At 47.5% G+C, this 21,929-nt stretch overlaps 1 protein-coding gene across 2 annotated transcripts in view; it reads right to left on the reverse strand.

Annotated features, from left to right (window-relative positions):
* DNAH9 (dynein axonemal heavy chain 9) overlaps positions 1–21,929 on the reverse strand; it is a 314,223-nt gene that overhangs the window by 288,250 nt on the left and 4,044 nt on the right. For both annotated transcript variants that reach the window (XM_060082642.1, XM_060082641.1), the window contains exons 2-6: positions 16,452–16,648; positions 14,323–14,481; positions 13,189–13,319; positions 8,277–8,488; positions 6,519–6,752 (exon numbers count right to left, since the gene is read on the reverse strand). In XM_060082642.1, the coding sequence (XP_059938625.1) occupies positions 6,519–6,752; positions 8,277–8,488; positions 13,189–13,319; positions 14,323–14,481; positions 16,452–16,648 (933 nt within the window). The remainder of the gene's footprint in view (positions 1–6,518; positions 6,753–8,276; positions 8,489–13,188; positions 13,320–14,322; positions 14,482–16,451; positions 16,649–21,929) is intronic.

The raw sequence follows: 21,929 nt of genomic DNA on the forward strand, positions 1-21,929 counted from the left end.
GATCTTTGACCTTTGACTTAGCGACAGCACCTCCAGGAGAAGGTGACAGGGTGGTAGAGACTCTAGGAACATTGGACTCAGAGCAGTTGGAGAAAATAAGAATTAGACAAGAGCAGAGAATTAGAAAGCAAGGCCAAACTGTGTCTTTAAATGTTTGAAGGGCTTTGGTCAAGTGCAAGGCAGAACCTTGCATGGTCCTGCCCTGAGGGCAAAACTAAGGCAAATGAGTGAACGGGACCCAGGAGCAGATTTGGTGTCAAGTTGTAGGTTGAACTTATGAAATTTCTTATACTTGACCATTCTGACCTACAAGAAACAGCAATTTCATGTGGTTCCACTCCATAAAACAGAACCATCTCACGCCTGAAAGGCCCAACCATAGACTGGGCTGCTAAGAGAGGTAGTGAGGTCTCCATCTCTGGGTGGATTTTAGAAGTTTGACATTACGGAGGTATCGTGAAGATTAGTGCATCAGGTGGGAAGTTGTCTTACCACCGTAGAAACAGATTTATAGTAATCATGGTGACTATATCTTTGATTCTTAAAATACTTAAATGTAAGCTCTTTTCTTTGTTTATTTAGAAGTCCTCACAAAAAAAGGCCATTAAACCAATAAGAGGTTTAAATTATACATATATATTTTTTGCGTTACACGGGCCTCTCACTGTTGTGGCCTCTCCTGCTGCGGAGCACAGGCTCCGGACGCGCAGGCTCAGCGGCCATGGCTCACGGGCCTAGCCGCTCTGCGGCATGTGGGATCTTCCCGGACTGGGGCACGAACCCGTGTGCCCTGCATCGGCAGGCGGACTCTCAACCACTGCACCACCAGGCAAGCCCTAAATTATATTTTTAAAATATCCATTTTTAACCGTCATCGTTGTAGACACATGAAATTCATTACGCTATATACAGGCTAAAAATGGCAAGTTCAGTGGTAGGACAGAGGGCATCGTGGAAAGAGTGTAGGATAGGGCACAGATCCCTGGGTTCACACAGCCCTGGTCTGCCATTAACCAGCTATGAGACTTAAAGCAAGCCATTTAATTTTTCTAAGCTTCCTTTTCCTAACCTGCAAATGGGTTACAGAGTTAAAGGGGAAGTGCCTTTGTACTTCAATAAATGGTAGGTGCTGTAATTAATCTTCATTACCCCGGTGTCATTAGATCAGGTTGGTGGCTGAGAGATGTATAATAGCTAACACACAGGCGCTCCTTTTAGGGACGGAAGCTACAAAGAGCATGGGGTCCCAGGCAGCTGGCTGGGCCGGCCAGGTACTATTCTTACAAAAAACTGTGCAGCCTTTACTAGGGTGGTGAGGGCGGGTTCCATCTGTGCCGTGACCCCACAAACAGCAAGCCTCTTCTCAGGAGAGGCCGCACATCTTAAAAGAAATGCCTTCAGCATTCATTAAGGGCGAGCACAAAGCAGACATTCATAGATGAAAATCTCAAAGGTCATTGGGAAACAGTTTTCTTCACCTTCCAACGGAGGCCGACCTCATGCGGCTAATGTCCTACATGACCGAGCGCTCAGGCCCGGCTAAAACGGAAGCGGCCCAATTAGGCCAGAATGAAAAGAGGCAGTGAAAGGGCTGGAGACTGAGGAAAGAGCAAAGGAAAAGCGCTGTAGATTAGGTCAGTTTATTACGTATCTGCCCGCTAATCACCGCGCATGAAGCCTCAGCAGGAAATCATCTTGTCTCCAAGTGAATCACAGCTTTACAGCAATTTGACAATGAAAGAAATGGGGGTTCTCTCCAAGCTGCTTACTTACTGCACTGTTTGAGAGAAGAGGCTGTGGGGAGAAACATAAACAGGGCACCTGCAGAATCTGCAATATTATCACACAAAAATTAACTCTGTGAGTGTGTGATGTGTCCATGTGTCGTATGCGGTGTTGTGTGCACATATGTATGTACGTGTGGTGTGTGACTGCGTCTGTGTATGCACAATATGTGTGGTATGTGTGAGTGTGGTATATGTATGTGTAGTGTTGTGTGCATATGTGCAGTGTCTGTATGTATGAGTGTGGTGTATAATGTATGTGTAGTGCTGTGTGCATATGTGCAGTGTGTGTGTCTCTGTGAGTGTGGTGTGTATAATGTGTGTGAGTGTTTAATGTGTGTGTGTGAGTGCATGCGCACTGAAGCACGGAGCAGGAAGGCAGGGTGAGGGTAGGAATCAAGAGGCAGCTGAAGACTCTCTTCCCCTTTGATTTTTGACTGTTGTTTCAAATTGCAAAGATTTTATATACTTTTGGGATTTCCTTAGTAAGGCCCTTTCATGGAATGGGAATTATAATTTTACCCAAATGACTTATTCAGAAAAAAAGACCTAGAAATCATGTGGTAAAAATAGTGTGTGCAAATGCAGGATAGAGTGTGTCAGGACAGAAGAAAACCACAAAACCAGTGTGGGACCCTCAAAAGGGAGGGAGGAGGGAGGGAGGGAGGGGAAGAGACCTTTAGAATCGCTGGGAGACGGCTGAGTTTGGTGGAAAGACAGTACTTGGAACCCTGTGCCCCTGGGTACCGGGTACCAATCCCAGGTAAACCTCACTGAGCCTGTGACTTTGGGCAAGTTCATTTTAGTGTCAAACTTAATGGTGCTCATTTGTTAAAGTAAAGGTTCTTATATCCAGCTCTTACGCAGGTTTTAAGGCTGCAGTTCTGGCACGAGACAGGCTCTTGAAAGATGTTAGTTCTTTCTTGGTCTATTCTTCCTTTCCCTCCCAAGGGCTGGCAAGCTAAGAGACTAGCTGCGTCATGGGGATGGAGAGGAGGAAGAAGAGGAGGAGGAGGAGGACTGCGGTTTGCGGAGAAGGCAATTACTCCGCGTGCCGCTGCAGACAGACCTGCAGGAGGACAGCACCTCCGGCCAAGCAGGCCCTGCCCCCACCTTCACTTAGCAGGTGTCCAGAGGGGAAGCATCAATCTGCACAATAAAACTTTCTTGTTTCAAAGAGCAAGAGCAAAAGAGCAAAAGGAAAAAAGCCACACAAATCAGAGGGAAATAAAATGAGAGAGAATGATGGAGACTAAAAACCAGCCCTAAACAACTTAACCCTGGACGTGAGCAGGCAGAGAGGGAAACGCGCTGATGTCATTTTATTAACATCTCGGGGGCCACAAAGTGTACAGAACGGCAAGATGTATAAGGCTGGGTTCATGCTAATTCTTGCTGGAGAGAAGCAGATTAATCTCATTTCAAACAGGCATCCATCACAGAGATACACAGAATGTTAACTAAAGGGCAACATGAAATATGCCTGGAGCCGATCGATAAGTCTGTGTCCCACTGCACTGAGCGAGTGGGGAAGAGACGAGGGAGCCGGGGGCCAGGGGGTGAGTCTGAGCAAGTGTCTGGGAGACGAAAGATGAAAGGGGAAAAACACCAGGACACAGGAAAGGAGCAGCCATGGGAAAAGGGAGAGTCAGGTAAACGTAGGGTGTACAAAAAGCCAAGAGAAAGTGAAAGAGAGAGAGAGGAAAACAGGGGAGGAGAAGGGAGAGCAGCAGAAAGGGGAGGAAGAGGGAAAAGGGAGGCAGAGGGGAGATCGGTGGAGAAAAGAAGTGGTGGAATTTGGCCTAAGAGCAGAGAAGTGAAGCAGAGCCAGGGACTGAAAATGGAAGAGGGGAAGGAGCAGGAAGACAGAGCAGGTGACACTCAACTCCTCTTCTAATTAAACTGGGGCAACTTCTTTTTATGCACCTGTGCCCTTGATTCAGAAAGAAAAAGCAGCCTCAGAGCAGACTATTGTGAGGGTAATGCCTCCAGGGAGCCTGGTGGCCTAGGCTGCTTATTTTTACTGACTAAACCCAGAAGATTAGGCGCCCCAGCTTAGGATAGCTGTCTATATGCAAAGTCCCATCATTAGCATGTGTGCAGCGCTGAGGCCGCAGCCCAACAGCCTTGCAGAGCTGAGCGTTGCTTCCTGGCCTCCAGGTGAGGACCACCCTCAAGGCTGGACAGCCTGCACACAGTAAAGGCAGTTGTCTGCCGCGTCCACCCTGGCGGCCAGGGGCAGGGTACAGCAGGAGAGTGTCTGTCACCTCTGGTTGAACGAGAGCAAAGGGGCTGGTGCCGGAGAGGAAGGGACGCAGTGGAGGGGGAGGAGAGGGGAGGCTGCTCGTCAAGAGCCACGGTAGAAACGGCTGCGGAAAAAGGACCCATTTAGGATAAAGCTAGGTATCAATTATTTATACTGTGATCCCGGTGAAGGATTTAAGGTGAGCCTTTCATAAGATCTAGCGTCTCGCTTTCTCGCTTATACATCTTGTCTGTCTCTATTCCCTCTCCCGTCTTTGTTCCCTGGAGAATTCCTACTCCAGTTTTGAAATTTATCTCCTCTTGTGCTCCCAACTTCTCAGACCTTCTCTAGGTTAGAGACCCCTCCTTCTGGCTCCCAATAACATGCCAATTTTGCTTTTTTCATGGCACTTAATACACCTCAGTGAAACTTCCTGATTCTGTGTCTTTGCATCCCTAGATCTCCTCCATCTCTCTGTCTTCTCCTGGGCCATGGCTACTGGTCCATGGGCTTCTTACAAGCAAAGCTGTACCCCAGCCACCGCCCTACCTCCAGGTCCCAGCTCAGTGCCTGGTGCATGGGGCCTGGTGCGTGGTGCCTGGGGCATGGTGCCTGGGGCATGGCAGTGCTGGACCGATGCTTTCTGAGTGGGAATGAACAAATTCAATCTCACTCTCTCCTATCCTCATAATCCCATGGTTTGTGCCACTTATCACAGCCTCCCCCAATACAGCCCCTTTTTCCCAAATCTCTGCTGATCATGGCTAGCAACATGATTTTGATTCCTTCTCAGTCCCGATTGCTATTGTCTTAATCTTGAACTTGACCCTGAATTTCCCAAATTAGTTTTAGGACAAGTATTTATTTTGTTTTATTATGCCCACTACTCTCCCTGCAAAGTTCAATAAGCAAATATAGAGCTGCAAAGTGTGAAAACACCTGTTAACCACACTAAACTCTAAAACAATCAAAAGAGAAAGCCTCATGCTTTCTCACTTTGGTCCTTAAACTAACATTCATATTAACTTTTAAACAACTGCTGGAGGGGAGCCACAACTTTGAGCAAAAGTCATATTTCTTTTGCACAGGGATTCATGCTAGTCTTGTAGTTTTCAGAGCAACCCTGAGGGTGGGAGAGCAGAGTTCAAAGCAGTGGCTTTGTGGGAATGGCCAGCTGCATCGGGTCAGCTCGCTGGTATCTGCATGAGATTTCTAGCAAGATGATTATGGGTAATTTGAAAAACCACTGTATTTGTCGATTGATTCCTTTGGCCTTCTTTCTGAGTCTATGATAGAATTTCTTAAACTTCTAGTATGATAGAACTACCATTACATGATGACCAATCAAAATAGTTATTGAATCATGGGGTTTTTCCAGCCAATGGGGGGTGGGGGGTGGGGCGACCACCATGTTGTCTTGGACCTTTTCTTACTGTTTTTTGTTTTTTTTGTTTTTTACTTTTCAGTTTTTATCTGGTCATCCTATAGGCAGACACAAACATGGAATAAACAAAAGAAAGGCCGGGCTTCCCTGGTGGCGCAGTGGCTGAGAGTCCGCCTGCTGATGCAGGGGACACGGGTTCGTGCCCCGGTCCGGGAGGATCCCACATGCCGCGGAGCAGCTGGGCCCGAGAGCCATGGCTGCTGAGCCTGCGCGTCCGGAGCCTGTGCTCCGCAACGGGAGAGGCCACAACAGTGAGAGGCCCACGTACCGCAAAAAAAAAAAAAAAAAGAAAAGAAAGGCCAAATTTTGATCTAATAATACAGCATGGGAATTGCAGATACATTATCATTCTCTTAGTGCATTCTCCATACACAAAATGTAATGAAAAGGAGAGATAAAAGAAAACTTAATTGCCATTAGAGAATAAAATAGGATTTCCACTTACATCTTGAAAGGCAGCTAGTCTTAAAAATTAATTCATTTGATAAATGTTCAAGTTTCTTCTTTTTTTTGAAATCTTAAATACTACATTTTTTAAAAAAATTGAAGTACAGCTGATTTACAATGTTGTGTTAGTTTCCGGTGTACAGCAAAGTGATTGTTATACATATACATATATCCATTCTCTTTCAGATTTTTTTCCATATAGGTTATTACAACATACTGAGCAGAGTTCCCTGTGCTGTACAGTAGGTCTTTGTTGATTATCTATTTTATATATAGTAGTGTGTGTATGTTCATCCCAAACTCCTAATTTAACCCTCCCCCCACCTTTGTTAACCACAAGTTTGTTTTTTATGTCCCTGGGTCTATTTCTGTTGTGTAAATAAGTTCATTTGTACCATTTCTTTTAGATTCCACATGTAAATTATATCACATATTTGTCTTTCTCTGATTTACTTCACTTACTATGATAATCTCTAGGTTCCTGCATGTAGCTGCAAATGGCATGAATTCATTCTTTGTTATTGCTGTTACTTTTTGGATCCCTGGACGGCTCCCTCCTGCATGGAGCCGGGGGCCTGACAGGAACGAGAACACTCACCTGCACCATGCCCAGTCGCCCCAGGAAGCCATCCAATCGCACGAAGACCAAAGAGGACTGGAAATCCCACTCCCGGACTTCCTGGTTCTCTTTGAAATAAGAATGGAGATTCTCCCTTCTGTCCTGAAACACCAGCTTGAAGAAGCTCAAGGTGTCCACAGCCACTTGCAGTTTTCTCTGACTTTCTTCCACCTCACTTCTCAGGAGGTCTTCTGGGCTGAGATAATTAGAGGCCTGGAGGGCAGACAGGTTAGTGGCACTAAGCCTGGCTGCAGGTACAGGACGGCCAACTCTGCCCAGCCCACAGCTCTCAACTGAGTAACTTCCCAACCAATGTTTTTCAGAAGCCTAATATAGGAAATGTTGGACCCCATCCTCAGTTCCACAGGTAGACTGGAACCTGGGTTCAAGCCATAGTCAGTGATTGCAAGTGACCCACCAGAGACAAGGAAACATAGTGAGACTTTCCTTGGGCTAGCTGGGGCTGGGCAGGTGTCCTTTCCAGGTGTTTCGTTGTGACTCATTGGCTTTCTATAGTAAATAATTCGAGTGCACAAATTCTTTGAACCAGAGGCTTGAACCTGGAAAGCTGTGAGTCTGAATCCACTGGACATCACACAGGGAGGGGCACAATAACTGGGTCCTGGTGACCTCATCCAGGCCTCACTGTAACCCAGGGCTGAAGCCAACCTTTCCTTGGACTTCTGAGGTAAATGAGCCAATAAGTTATCTTTTTGTTGATGCTAGTTTGGGTTGGTTTTTCTTAGACTTTCAATCATAAGAGTCCTGGCTGACAAACATGTAGTGATGGAACATCGCTGGTCTAGGAGTCAAACAGTTAGCTTCCGGTCCTGGGTTGGGTGACCTTTGGTGACTCAGTTAAACTCCCTGAGCTGTAGCCCTCATCGTTAAATAATAATAGTAAATTAACAAGGTTCTCCCTGCCCACCTTGCAGGGTTCATCCACAAATGACGGGGATGTCACAGCACTTTGTAGCCTTCAATGTGCTCCACAGATGTGACTTATTTTTAGTTACTCTTTAAACATGCTCATTGTTTTCTCAGGGTCCCAGCTCCTCAGAGGTAAAAGGAGTCAATTTGGGGGGGGGCTGATCACCCAAACCTTGTTAAAGGCCTCATTCTGTTTACAGGTGCCCTCCTCAAGGTTTACGCTGCCCTGGTTGGTGCTACAGGGGTCCCTAAGGAGCACAGAGCGTGTGAGCCAAGAAGCTGTTTGTACACAGCTCACGGGCAGTGAGTTCTTAGCACGTGGGGGCATGATGTGAGCCTTGCCATACAGGATCACACTGGAGCCTCACAGCCACCCAGCAACTCTCCGAGGCAGGTCCTCTTCTTCCCACCCTTGCACAGAGGGAGAGTGAGGCACAGGGCAGGTGAGCGACTCACCCAGGCACACACAGCTGACAAGTAGTGATGCGGGATGTGGCACAGGGACGCCTGACTCCAGAGGTAGCGTTCTTAGCTGCTGGGCTTTGCTGCTGACCTAATACCAGGCCGTTAAGATCCTTAAGGAGGTTGAAATTTACCACCCTGACCCTGCGCCTGACCCGGGTCCTCCCAAGGATCCCAGCAGGACTGAGAACACCTTTGTGAGTTACTGGCTGTGATGATAAAACAATTCAAGTCTGAGAACCCTTTGGACCCTAATTATTTCCCTGCCCTGAAAACAATGGACACTTTATTCTTCTCATGACTCAGAGCCATCCAGCGAGAGGTTGGGGAATCCTGGGTGCAAACCTGCTGGACCAGAAGGTTGCAGATCTCCTGCAGCAGCACCATCAGGCGCCCGGGGCAGCGGTACAGCTCACACGTGGCCCAGATCAGGCAGACCACGTGCAGCAGAGGCCACAGCCGTGGCTTCACCTCAGGAAACTCCAGGCTCTCGAGCGTTTCCAGGTGGCCGTGCAGCGGCACTAGGTGCGTGTGGATGTCCCGCGCCTCCATTAGAGCTGGAAGGAATTGGAGATGATGGTCACCTTCCTGGCTTGAGGCTCACACCCACGGAGCGAAGCCCTGGGGCCTGGGAGTGACGGATCTGCAAAGCAATGCCTGTGATCTCTTCCTGCACTAAGGGAGCAGAGAGGGCTGGTCCCTGAAAACTTTCTAGCTCTTATGAGGAAACACTGAAAACAGAAGAGCCTGGGCAGCTGGGATAGTGGTCTGAGGAGGCTCTCTTACGGAAGTCCTGTATCTGGACCTCTTCGCGGCCCTCCCAGCCCCATTCTGGTGCTCTGTGTGTAGATGCTCAGTAACTGTTTGCTGTTTCCTTTGTTGCTGTTACCTCCAAGGCAATACAAGACAGATGACAGAGGACAGGTTTTAGAGTCAGAGAGCTCTGCCTTCAAGTGCCGATACATCAAATGTATGACCTTGGGCATGTTTAACCTCTCTGAACCTCAACAACAGGCTGAACACTAACTAATTTAAAGGTTTCTCATGAAGGTCTGAGGGCAGCACACACAGAATCTTCATACACAGCTAGCTCAGTGCCTGGACCAAAGCAGGCGTTCCATCCATGGTAATGTCTCTGATAAATATTTGCTTATAAAGAATCTCATGAAGCTCTTATGGAGGAGAAGTCACAGGGAATACAGAAATAGCCCAGGCTGATTATGGAAAGGTTCTGCTGGTATTCAAAGCCGGGAAATCTCCTGCCATTTCCTTTGAACGCAGGCAAGGAAAGAGAGCGGCTTCCACCAGCCATCCTGTGGTGGCTGAGAGGGGACACTAGGAAAACCAGTGGCTCTGGGCACTAATTCTGCAAAGCCACTTACAGGGAATGCAAAAGTCCACTGAACAAACTGAACGGGAAGGGAGGGTTTATAAAGGCTGGTTCTTTCCTGGGCAGATAACCAGGCACTGTCATGTGACAGCAGATGGTCTTGGGTTATATTATGTGGATGAAGCTCTGCATTCATCCTAAAGGAAACTCAAAATATATATTACTGTATTTAGTAAACAGTTTCAATATACCAGGCACTGTCCAACTCACGAGACATATACCAACTCATAGAAAACCCTGTGAGGTAGCTTTACTACTCCACTTTATAAGGAAAGACATTAAGATCTAAATAACTCGCCTAGACTGTGAATTGGCCACCCCTGCCCAGCTGAGTAAAAGGAGATTATACCCCAAGTTCATCATGTTGAAGCCCTGGCTTGATGGCTGTGGGGCTCACTACACACAGGAGTTTGAGAGGTGTACTTTATATCCCAAATGGACTTGTGGGAAGGACTATGTGAATCCAATTTTGAAAGTCAGATGTCATGGTAAATTGATTAGAGCAGCGATTCTTTTTTTTTTTTTTTTTTTTTTTTCTTTTTACGGTATGCGGGCCTCTCACTGTTGTGGCCTCTCCCGTTGCGGAGCACAGGCTCCGGATGCGCAGGCCCAGCGGCCATGGCTCACGGGCCCAGCCGCTCCGCGGCATATGGGATCCTCCCAGACCGGGGCACGAACCCGTATCCCCTGCATCGGCAGGCGGATTCTTAACCACTGCGCCACCAGGGAGGCCCAGCAGCGATTCTTAAATGGGGGAGCTGATGGGAGTATCAGAACCACTGTGGGGTGGGGGGTGTCAGAATCCAACAGCCACTCCAATGAGCACACGCTCGGGCTTTCACATGGGCCTCGAGGGAAGAGAAACTGAGACCATTGTGCCTGACGAGCTTCCTTTTAATGTTATTATTATTATTTTTTTGCGGTACACGGGCCTCTCACTGTTGTGGCTTCTCCCGTTGCAGAGCACAGGCACCGGACGTGCAGGCTCAGCGGCCATGGCTCACGGGCCCAGCTGCTCCGCGGCACATGGGATCCTCCCGGACCGGGGCACGAACCCGTGTCTCCTGCATCGGCAGGCGGACTCTCAACCACTGCGCCACCAGGGAAGCCCCTATGTTATATTTTTTAATAAGCAAAACCTCCTTTAATCATACAAATAGGCATGCCCCTGATTTTTAAGAGCTCAACGTTTGAGAGCCAGCTCATCTATTCCAGGGTGCAATCACCTTGGCTCACAAGCCAAATGAAGACAGAGATGAACAGAGTTAGGTGCACAGCTTTTAAAAAATGCAAATATAGGGACTTCCCTGGAGGTCCAGTGGTTAAGACTCCGTGCTTCCATTGCAGGGGGCCTGGGTTCAATCCCTGGCTGGGGACCTAAGATCCCATAAGCCGCACAGCACAACCAGAAAACAAAACAAAATTCAAACATAAACCCCAGCTGCACAGGGATATCTGTGGTTTGCTGATAAATCTTTAACAACAAGCCCTTCTGGGACAAAAGCCTTCATCTCAAAAGCCTTTAGCATTTGCCAGTTTCTGGGGTGTAAATACTCCCAATCTTCCCACCATGTCTGATCTCAAGCTGCTAACTTGACGTCACTGAGTGCTAGGGAGGGCGCTTTGAAAAGGGTTGCATACAGTGGGCTCTCTTGAGAAACTGTGAGCCAGTCCACATCAGCTCCAGAGAACCCCTGGCCTTTACTTCTCTCCACACACATCCGCCTACAAATAGCCTGGACTGGCAGCTGGGCCGTACTGTGCCGACCCTGTTCCCTAGTGGCCAGAGGCGAGAACTCCCCACTTAGTCTTTACTGCCCTGGTCCTTTCCCCTCCAGGGTATCTTTACTTCCGGTTTCCAAGGTTCTTCGTTGCCCAGTCAATTCCACTTCAGACAATCTTGCTCCCGCACATTTTCCTACATCCTTTTAACCTCTTTCTTTACTTCCCACGTGCCCACTAATCCAGGACTATCTCTTTTCCTCTCCTTCTCTTCCATCCATCTTTAAGCCAAAGAACTACCCTGATTGTGACTGATAAGAACAATGCACATAGTATATCTGTGCAGAAGACAGATGCTCTGAAATGAGAAAATCAGTTGTAAGCTTCTAAAATATTTTTATTCTCCATAGACCCCACCAATATTTCTGACCAAGTCTCTATCTGGCAACTCTAATCAAAATTTCTTTTCTTCCATCATCGGGATTGAGTTATATATTTCAAGGATTTCTATTTTTACAGTGGTGTTTCTCTGGGACTATTATGATGATATTGTTGTTTCTAACTTCTTTTCATTGCTGTCCTATACTCTTCTGCAAACAACTTTTAGAAGGTAGCCTGGGGAACCGAATCTTTTATAACTATTAATCAATGTGAATGATTGTACTCTATTAACCTATTAATGTGAAAAATATATTTGGGGCTCTAAATGACCAACTCATAAATATACTTTTACTGTATGTTTTATTTCAGAGCCTCAAATTTCAGTCCTTTGCATAGCTCCTTTATGATATTTGTCATGACTGCCTACAACCTGTAGTATTACTTCATACTTTTCTCTAAACTGACTCTCATTTTAGCCTAAATAAAATCATATAAAATGAAAACTTTAAACCTCTACTATAAATGGAAAACTTGTATCATGTGCCAAAAAAAGTTACCCGTTCGCACATTTTAAAATACACCTGTCCATACATCTCCCACAACCATCTCTCACACCAGCAGTGTACACGTATCACTTTTGGCGACACTATCTCATTTGAATTGGAGTATAAATTGGGAATAACAGTTGATTCCTCTGGCACACAAAATCTCTCAGAGAAGCAATAAACTGAGACCCCAACAGGGACCCCATTCCAAGCCAGCTCTAGATGCTGGCAAAGCAGCCTCCGGAATGAGGTTTTAGGGCCCAGAAGGACCTCAAAGACCAGCTACTTAAGCCAGTTCTTCTCTGTTATAAAGCGCATGTCAGAAACTCCACCACTGGAACTTTCATTCCTTTATCTGAGTGGTTTCCAAACCTTATGGGAGAAGGTGGGACAGGTGATCCACCAATGGGCTCTGGACACAGGACACTCCCTCTTTAGCAGAGCAAATATACCTTGGCAAGTTTTAAATTTTGGACTCACATAGGAGATTGCATTGAAGGAAAGTTCTGACAGAGAAAAAGTGTTTGAAAATCACTGCTTGGGTTAAGCTGAAGTTATATGAAATTGCAAACACCTTTAAAAGCACATTCTGACCTACAATACTGAAGAGCTGGGAGGATGATAGGAGAAAGGAAAGCAGCAAAGTGCACTGATGAGGAGAGAGGGAGCCCTAAAAAATTTTACCTCTTTCTAATTATAGACTTTGCTGGATTTGCAGTTTTGACAAGGGCCGATCTTGTCTGGTGCTCAGATGGCCAGGAAATTGCAGTCCCATCTGACAGTAGGTGCAAAAAAGGCAGAATGGAGCTAGAAATGGAACAGAGACTTCCCGAAGAGCCAGGGGGTGGAAGGAGGTAAACTGCAGAGATGAGGGATCACAAAGCGCATTTGCCAGTGCGGTACAGTCAGTAAGGAACTTCCGCCTACCCCACCTTACAGCAGCCCAGGGAAGCAGGCAGGAAGTGTGTGCGCCGTTCCATGGCACACTCGAAAGCTCAGAGAGGTGAGGCGACTCTGTCAAGGGCACAAAGTGCTGGAAATGCAGACAGAGCACAGGGCAGCTGCTTCCCTGCCTCTACATTTGGCCTTCTTGCCTCTGTGCTAGACTGTCTCAGGTTGGAGGCTATAAGGACTGGAAGCTGCTGAGATCAGAGAGGAAGATAATTCAGCATAAATACGAAATTTGAGTCAATTTATGAAAATACTTGCGGGTCCTCACCTGCTACAACATCTCTGAACATGGCTTGGAAAGCTGGAAAGTAGCTGCTCTGAAGCTTGTCCAGAAGCCCCGCCATGCCCCTCACCTTTATCGTTCTCAGTTGATTATAAATGTATTCCAGATCCTCAGACCTGCAGCACCAGAAGAGTGAATCCAGGTGAACATCAGGAAACACAAGTCACGCTGCGATGACCCACCCTCAGATAGAGAGAGGAAGCCTGCCTCAGGGTTCTTCCGCAGAGGCCTCTGTTCCCAGAACAGTGAGGACCAAAGCCTGAGTCTGGAACACAGGTTCAAAGGGGCAGCTCCAGGAAGTAGCAGCAGGGAACACTGCTGTGACCATCTGGTGGCTCAAAAGCTTGGCAGCTGGAGGTCTCTGGCTCTTGCAGGAAGGTTTGGGGTGGGATGAGAGAGGTGTCAGGGTAAGGCTGCTGGAAGAGGGCCCCGCAGTAGGTCAGCAGAATGGTCAGAAACCAGGCAAGAGGATGGGGCATCTCAGCACGGGGTGCAAGTGGGACTGGAGCCCTACAGGCATGCCTGGTCACATGACATCCAAGGACAGGGATGCCTGCTTCAAACATCTGTCTGTCTCCTTTTGAGTAAAAGATTAATCAGCACAATGATAACTAGGAGCAGGGAAATGGGGAGGAAGAGGGGGGATAAGCAAGAGCAATAACTAGGTCTTTCTGGAACCTGTGGGGCTAAGACAGTGGACGATGAACTAATGACCGCCTGGAACCTAGGAGTCGCCGTTCAGTGGTGAACTGCCCAAACCCCTCTCTTTCTCCAGATCCTACAAAAAATGTGTGCATACTGACTGTCCAAGGAGAAGGGAGTAGACAGTAGAAAATATGAAAGAGAGTTAATTAATTTTAAATGTAATTGAAAGAGCCTTTGAAGAAATGCCAGAAGATACACTGACGGTAGCTCAAGAAACGAGGCATGACTATTGAACCTTGGGGAAAGTGTCAACTCCTAGTGCACAGAAGAACTGCATTGACCCAAATGACACCGAGCTGACTGCTCCAGGGGTGATGAGAGATGCCTGGGGGTGGGACCAGACTCAGTGGCTGCCCCCCCAGCCCATTATCCTCTGAGAGACATCTGCTCCCCAGGGTTTGAGCCTGTGCCTACCTGCTCTTCCAGAACTCCAACTCCACCTGTGGGGTGGGATTCTCCCCCTGTAGGAGAGGCTGGGAAGACTCCCTCTTGAGCACCACCTGGACTTGATGGCTCCACTGGATCACTGCAGACTCAATGGCATACATGACTGACTTATCCATAGAATCCAAGCTGTGAAAGACACAACAGATCTCCTGGGACACTGGAAATAGCTTAACTCTGGGTGTCCCACAAAACAGAATCCCAAATCTTTTAAAAACAGGTGGGAAATTCCATTTAGCTCAGGCACTCTTAACTTTTGTTGGGTAACAGGCTCTAACGAGTAATCAGTGAAAAGTACAGATCTTCTCCTCAGACAAGCTGCTTATGCATGTGTGTATACAGTTATTCATACACAATTATTCAAGATTCAGAGGCTCGCCAATATTCTGAAGGCTAGTTTAAGAACTCCGAATCTTATCAAGTCTTTCTGTCAGTGCAGGAATACACTGGACAGAAAACATCCAAATGGTCACCCAACCCTTGCTTGAGTCCCACCAATGCCAGCCAGCTCTCTACTTGACAAGGCAGCACATTCCTCAGATCAGCTCTCCCTGGGAGACAGTCTGTCTCTACTTTGAACCACGTCTATGGCCCTGCCAGTCCCTCGTTTGGTCTTAGTTCTGACCTCTGCAGTAAGAGGAAATAGGTTACTTTCTCTTCCACAAGGCAAGCTATCAGACATCCAAACATTACTATCCTTTGTCCTCACTTTTCTAATGAAGAATGCAATTCCCATGCATTCCCCCCATACACCTTCTAAATAAACTAACTAACTAAAGATGTTTGGAAGGGATTAAAAACCAAAAATACATTTTGGTTGCCTTTTCACAAAGTCTGAACTGACAGTAGTTCATGCCAAGAACCCAGGACATGGGTGACAAAGAAAGAGAATCTGTCATTTGCATTTTCATGCCAGAAACCTACCTTCACTTAATTTAATTAAATTCATATTTGCTGGGCAATGATATGGCACAAGTGATTATGGACGGTATTAAAGGGAGAAGATACTCACCTCCCTGAAATATGATCCAGCCTTTTGGGAAATTATCAAATTTGAACAAAGGGAGACAAACTCAGCAATGACTACATACACACACAGTGAATGTTATTATGTTAAAAAGAGAAAGGAATAGGAAAAGGATAATTTGAATTTATTTATTTTGAAAATTGTGTATTTTTATTAAACCACAGTAAGTTTTACAGTTAACTGGGAAATTGCTTCAAATTATATATGTAGCAAATTACTTCCAACAGCAAAAACTCATTATAAAGTACATTGCTATCCCATGCATTACTTATTCTTCAGATAAAATCATGGGCCCTGAATACACAATGATGACATAATACATTTGCAGACTCCCAGCAATATGGCAGACCGAGCACATGTAGGATGATGGCCTGTTGCCACAAACATAGAGAAATGCTGGATAGAAGATGATTAAAAAATAGCATTTAGATATATAGCCTGGCTTGAATGAAAAAGAAAAGAATCCCCACAGGACAGAAGCAAACCTGGAATGGTAAGTGGAAGCTGATAGTTGGTGTCACTCTTACATGGAGAAGAGGATGAGGCTTTAATGTCTTCCCGGACACGGGAGGCATGGACCTCAAGCCTCAACAAAGCCAGATTTGTTTCTGTTTGGAAAAAAATCCCCAGGACCTGAAAAAAGTCTCCAGCTGCTGGGGGAGGAGGGTCTGGGCAGTGACAGTGTGTGCTGGGTAAACGCTGGGAAGAGACGTGCTGTCTCCCAGACCGGGCCTGGGTCTTTGCCAATGACGAGACACTGTCCTGATAAGCGAGACACTGTCCTGATAAGCGAAACACTGAAATCAGCATGGCTACTCTCAGCCCTGAAATAGTTCTGAGCAGAAAAGAGGCCATGTTGCGTGATAGCCTTAAAAGACGTCCGGCAGACGGATTGGGGCGAGGGTAGTCATCAGCTCAAAACGTACAGTCTGAGGATGCTGGCAAACAGTGGGCTTGTGTGCAGAACAAAGAGATATGCAGTCAGGAACAGAAAAGTCGTAAAGAAAACACTCAGATAAACCAGCATCTCCCATATCTCTGAGGCCCATATGGCGAGCCTGGTGGTACTTACGTGGTCTCACCTTCAGAATCCACAAACCCCATTTTTTCTGAGCCGACTGGAAGAGGCAGCAAAGTTTTCCCCTTCGCTTGCTCAAGGAGAACCAAGAGGTCACATTGGAGGCTGTGGGCGTGTCGCTGGACATCTTGACAAACCACGTGGGGCCAGTCTGGGTGATTCTTCTCATTGGCCAGGATGGGGATGACAACCTGGGACAGACGTGCACAGAAAAGAAAGGCAGGCAACTTCTGAAACCCTAAAGACTATTCTGAGAAAGGTCGAGAGAGCTACATACAACCTTTTGCAGGTCCCTGTTCTGTAAGACCTAATTATTAATAATCAACATTATGTATTGCCTTGGCATCTGGTAAAATCGGGAGGGCCTCAAATAGCCTATCCACAAGTTTCCCTGCCCAGTCTGCTCCTGCCGCTAAGGCCCCTAGTCCAGCAGGGGGCTGGGGACCAGGCACAGCCGCCGCCCATCCCTGAGGAGTGGGCTTCAGTTCCAGCCAGTGGGATATTCACGCAAGCCGATCCCATCCTCCTACAGGAACCAGTGGGCACCACACCCTCTCGATAGTACAAAGCTTGCCTCCCACAGCCCCTGTTCATTTGCTCTGTTCCCACGCACAACCCCCCATGTGGCCCTGCCTGGCACAGCATCTCCCTCCTCTGGACTGTGAATATCTGTGCTAATAACCTGAGGGCAGTCTCATCTGTCCAGTGTTACGTGTACGGCCATCCCCCCAACCCTAGGGCAGGGATCCCTTCCTCATCAATGGGTGAAACTGTCACAAAGGTCAAGAGGCAAAAAACAGGACAGAGGCAGGTAAGCGTGACCCTCTGTGTACAGGAGGCCTGAGGACCTTGAATCTATCTGCAGGTGAACCTGAGTTGGTTCTGGCCACTGAACACAGTCCCTCTTCTCTTAGTATTCATCTCCAGATCCAGAGGTAGATATGTGAACAAACCTGAGCCAATAAGAGTCAGGCCAAAGTCTTTTATCTGGACATTTTGAGGAAGAGAAGCTTTCTCTTTCTATGAGTCTGGAACAATTGGTGGCCAACTTGCTACCAGATGGAGCCTTCGAATATGGTCAATATGTGGAAGAGAAAGTTTATAGATGGAGGAAAAACCAAGTCCTATGACATCATTTGAGCTCCTGCATCAGGCTGCTCTTGAACTTTCTGAGCTGATTTAAATTGAGGTTTTTACCATTAGCAACTTAAAAAGTTGTAATTCATGCAACTCATTAGGAACCTCTGCCTGTCAAAAGGTCACAACTAATAGAAAGGGAATACTAGAAAGAAAAACAGATGATCAGGAAATGTGATAAGGAGCTGCCTAGCAAAGACTGAAACGGAAACACGGACTTAAATGGTTGGTTGGTTTCCATATGCGACCAGTGAGTCCATGTGGCTGTGAGATAGAAGGCCTGGACCCAGCATATGAAGCCAAGAGAATGATCCTTGCCTGGTCTGTCTGGAAGCAATCACTGAACTGAGAACTTACAACAGCAGGTGAACAGGGGGTGCCGAGAGATAAAATGTCACAAATTGAGCTCTACTTACATTCATGTTAAGAAAGGACCCCTTGGACCCATGGCAGGAGGCCTAACAGGGCAGAGGGGATGAACAAGAATTTTTCTAGGATCTAAAAGGCAGGGACTGTATCTTATACCCACAGTCCTCCCTAGGGTCTGGCATCCAGGAAGCACTCAATAGAGGTTCAGAGAATAACTGAAATATATGCTGTCTGAAGAAAAAGTGATAGGTGGGCTTGGGTGCATTTTGGAGGGCTTTCAGTGATAGAAAAATAGTGAATGTGAACTTTCTATGAAATGAATATTCTCAATGAATATTTATCAAGAGTCTACCACATGCTAGCACTGTTCTAGGTGCTTGGAAGGTACATCAGTGAACAAAACAGACGAAGATTCCTGACTTCATGAAGTTTATATTCTAGGGAAGAGACAGTCAATAAACCATAAGTTCTGTGAAAAAAAATGAAACAGGTGGGCTGGAAGTGATGTAATGGTAAATAGAGTGATTGGTGCAGATCTCATGGAGAAGGTAACATTTGAACAAAGACTGGGGAGGATAGGGAGAGTGTTGTGCAGACCCTTGGGGGAAGTATATTGAGGGTAGAAGGAACAGCCAGTGCAAAGGCCCTGAGGTGGGAGCATGCCTAGTGTGATCAAGGAGCAGTGTGGAGGTCAGTGAAACTGGGACAGGATTGGCAAGAAGAGTAGGGGTGAGTAAAAGGGGTCAGATCACATGCAGCCCTGCCTGTGGGATTTTGATTTTTACTCTGAGGAATGTAAATCATTGAAGGGTTTTGAGCAAAGGACCAACATGGTCTGACATCTTTTTTAATAGGATCGCTCCAGCTACTGTGTTGAGAATAGACTCTCGGGGGCAAAAGTGGAAAAAGAGATTGGCTAGCAAGTTATTGCTATAATACAGAAGAGAGTGGCTTGGCACAGGGCAGAGTAGAGGAGATAGTAAGAAATGGTCCAATTCTACATAAATTTTGAAGGCTCGGCCAAAATGATTTCTTAATGGATTAGTCGTGTGAGCAAAAAGGAGTCAGGATGATTCCAAGGTTTGGGACTCGAGCAACAGGAAGAAGGGAACCGCCATTGCTGACGTGGGGAAGAATAACGGTGGAGTCAAGTTCTTGTGGGAAGAATTGGGAGTAGGCTCCTGGACACGTTAGAATTGGATAAATCTACTGAACTTCTAAGTGGGGACACTGAATAGGCAGTCGGATTTGGTAGTTGGGAGCTCAGAGAAGAAAAGTCTGGAGATAACAAATCTGGTAGATGTAGATGAGATGATTCATAAAATTCTGAAAGGGAATGAGTGCCCCCCAAGGAACTGAGTATATACAGAGAAGATGCCCAAGGAATGAGCCCAAGGGCTCTCCAATGTTAGCAAGTTAGCAAGAAGCGGGGGTGGAACCAACAGGGGAAACAGAAGAAATGGCGATGGTGAGAGGAGGAAACCAGAAGACTGGTGACCTGAAAGCCAAGTGAAGACAAAGTGCTTCCAGGAGGACAGGATCATCATGAGCTGTGCCAAAGGCTGCTCACAGGTCAAGCAGGAAAAAGACTGAAACATGGCCATGTGATTCAGACAAGTAGAGGTCACTGGCAACGTTTACAACTCTTTCTTTTCCACGCAATGTGGGGGGAAGAGCCTGACGGGTGAGGAAAAGGATAGGACACAGCAAGACTAGACACGCAGTCTAGACATTTTTGCTCAGCTTCATGAGGGCGGGTATACAGTAGGCAGGGAGTTGGAGTTCACCAGATTTATGGTTTTGCCAAAGACGTACGACAAAGCGAGACAGAGGCCGTGATGATAATGATGGAGCACTTGAGCTGGGTAAGGGGGGAAGGATGTGGGTGTGGAGGATGGACAGAGGGCAGGCGGCAGGATCAACGGACCGCAGGTCCCAGCAGGGTCACAGGCTTGCGGTAGGGGGCTGCTGGGGAGAGTGAGCCGGAAAGGCAGGAGTAGGGTCAGAGAAAGAGGTGCCTGGAATCGGATCACCAGGGCGTGGTCTGGTAACGCAAGGACTGGGAACAGCATGGGAAGGGGTGGCTAACATAGGAAGGGCGAAAAGGTCAGCGGAGGAGGAAGGTTCAAGGGGCCCAGAGGCCGGGTTAATGAAGGATCACTTATGTGTCTATTGAAAGAGCCACGTGTTAAGACGGGAGCAACGCTGGGGGAGAGTCACAGTGAGCAGGAACCTAATCGTGGGGAAATGAGGGCAGTGCTATCAATTTATGACACATTAATGGGGGGAGACGGTGGCTTTGTCTAAAGGCATCAGATTCAAACTGGACTGTTTTCTACTTGAATCGAGAAGGAGCAAAGAGGAGCAAGGATGTCTGTCCCATCTCAGAGGTAGAAAGGCTGAGTCTTTGCGGAGAGATAAGTTTGGGTTAGAGCAAAGTGACAAGGCGGGGTGACAGGAAGTGAGGAAGCTTTTTTTTTTTTTTTTTTTGGTGGTACGTGGGCCTCGCACCGTTGTGGCCTCTCCCGTTGCGGAGCACAGGATCCGGACGCACAGACTCAGCGGCCATAGCTCACAGGCCCAGCCGCTCCGCGGCATGTGGGACCTTCCCGGACCGGGGCACGAACCCGTGTCCCCTGCATCTGCAGGCGGACTCTCAACCACTGCGCCACCAGGGAAGCCCATGAGAAAGCTTTTAAGGGGGATGTAGAGTCACAGTAATTCTTGTCCTTTAGGGAAAACCTACAACTAATGTTAACAGAGAACCAACCTGACTCCACGTTGTATCTATTCCTTTCGCTCTAACCGTTGTGCTTTGTTTCCTGTCTTAATCACGCTGGCTGTGCATCTTTGTAAAAGGATGTTGCCTAGAGCCTGAAACACACGACAGCCTATTCCCAAGGTTTTGCCTCCCAGGCTTGACCTTTAAAGGTGTCAACAAAAAGTTGCAGAACAGAGAATAACAATTGTCCTGCTGGAGGTTCACACTGTGACCAGGCCTTTGTGAACAGCTGCAAGAACAAAGGATGCAAGCGCCGCCAACAAGTCTGTAATACCAGCCGCACCTCCTCCTCCGTTTAGTACAAAAGAAGCTTGAATTCTACCTCTGGGAAGATGGTTCTACCAGCCCACCATCTTCTTGGGCTGCTGGCTTTCCGATTAAAGCCACTATTCTTTGCCCCAACACCTCCTCTCTCGATTTATCAGCCTGCCGTGCGACGAGCACTACAGGCTTGGACTCAGTGATGCTAACACACTCTATTCCAAGCGTCCTGATGGGTTATTTAAAATTTCACGACAAGCCTGCAAGGTGCTTCGATCCTGACAGAGGTGAGCTAGCGTGCTCACACCATCCCCACCGAACGCGACAGAACCGGCACTGGAACCCGGGTCCCCCAGACTCCAAATTCCATGCTCCTCTCACGGGGAAAAGGACCCACACTTTTACCAGAAACAAACCTACAGCCTCCCTTTTTCTGCCCTCAACAACCCATCTACCTACACCCACCGCTGCACTTGCTTAAGAGAAACTAAGGCAGAGGCTGCGGAAACGGCAAGGAAGGAAAACCGCAGTACCTGAGAGGACCGGAATGGTCCAAGATGGCGACAGGGCAGGCACACGCAGAGGCGTCGCGACGCTCGAGGAGAGGCGCTCCGGACGCACGCACGGAGGCTCTGCGCATGCCCGCTCCTCCTGCCCCGCCCCGCCCTTGCTGTTCACCGGGCTCTGTACAAGCCACCCATCTCCTCAGCCGGGGAGAAGGTGGCATTTTCAGAGCAGGAGCTTCCCCCTTCTCCATTCCTTGATTAAAGAATAAAGTTTCTGCTCTGCTGGACCTGGTTTCTTTCATTTGGCACCAGCTGGCACTGGGCAACGGAAGGACCCAGTTGGGGGTCCACCCGACTGGACACCTGATTAGAAAGGGTGGGTGACACTCCCTCTCCAAAACCCCAAACTTCAAAACA

This window comes from Mesoplodon densirostris, chromosome 18 (assembly GCF_025265405.1).
Source record: "Mesoplodon densirostris isolate mMesDen1 chromosome 18, mMesDen1 primary haplotype, whole genome shotgun sequence".
In the NCBI taxonomy this organism is placed as follows: domain Eukaryota; kingdom Metazoa; phylum Chordata; class Mammalia; order Artiodactyla; family Ziphiidae; genus Mesoplodon; species Mesoplodon densirostris.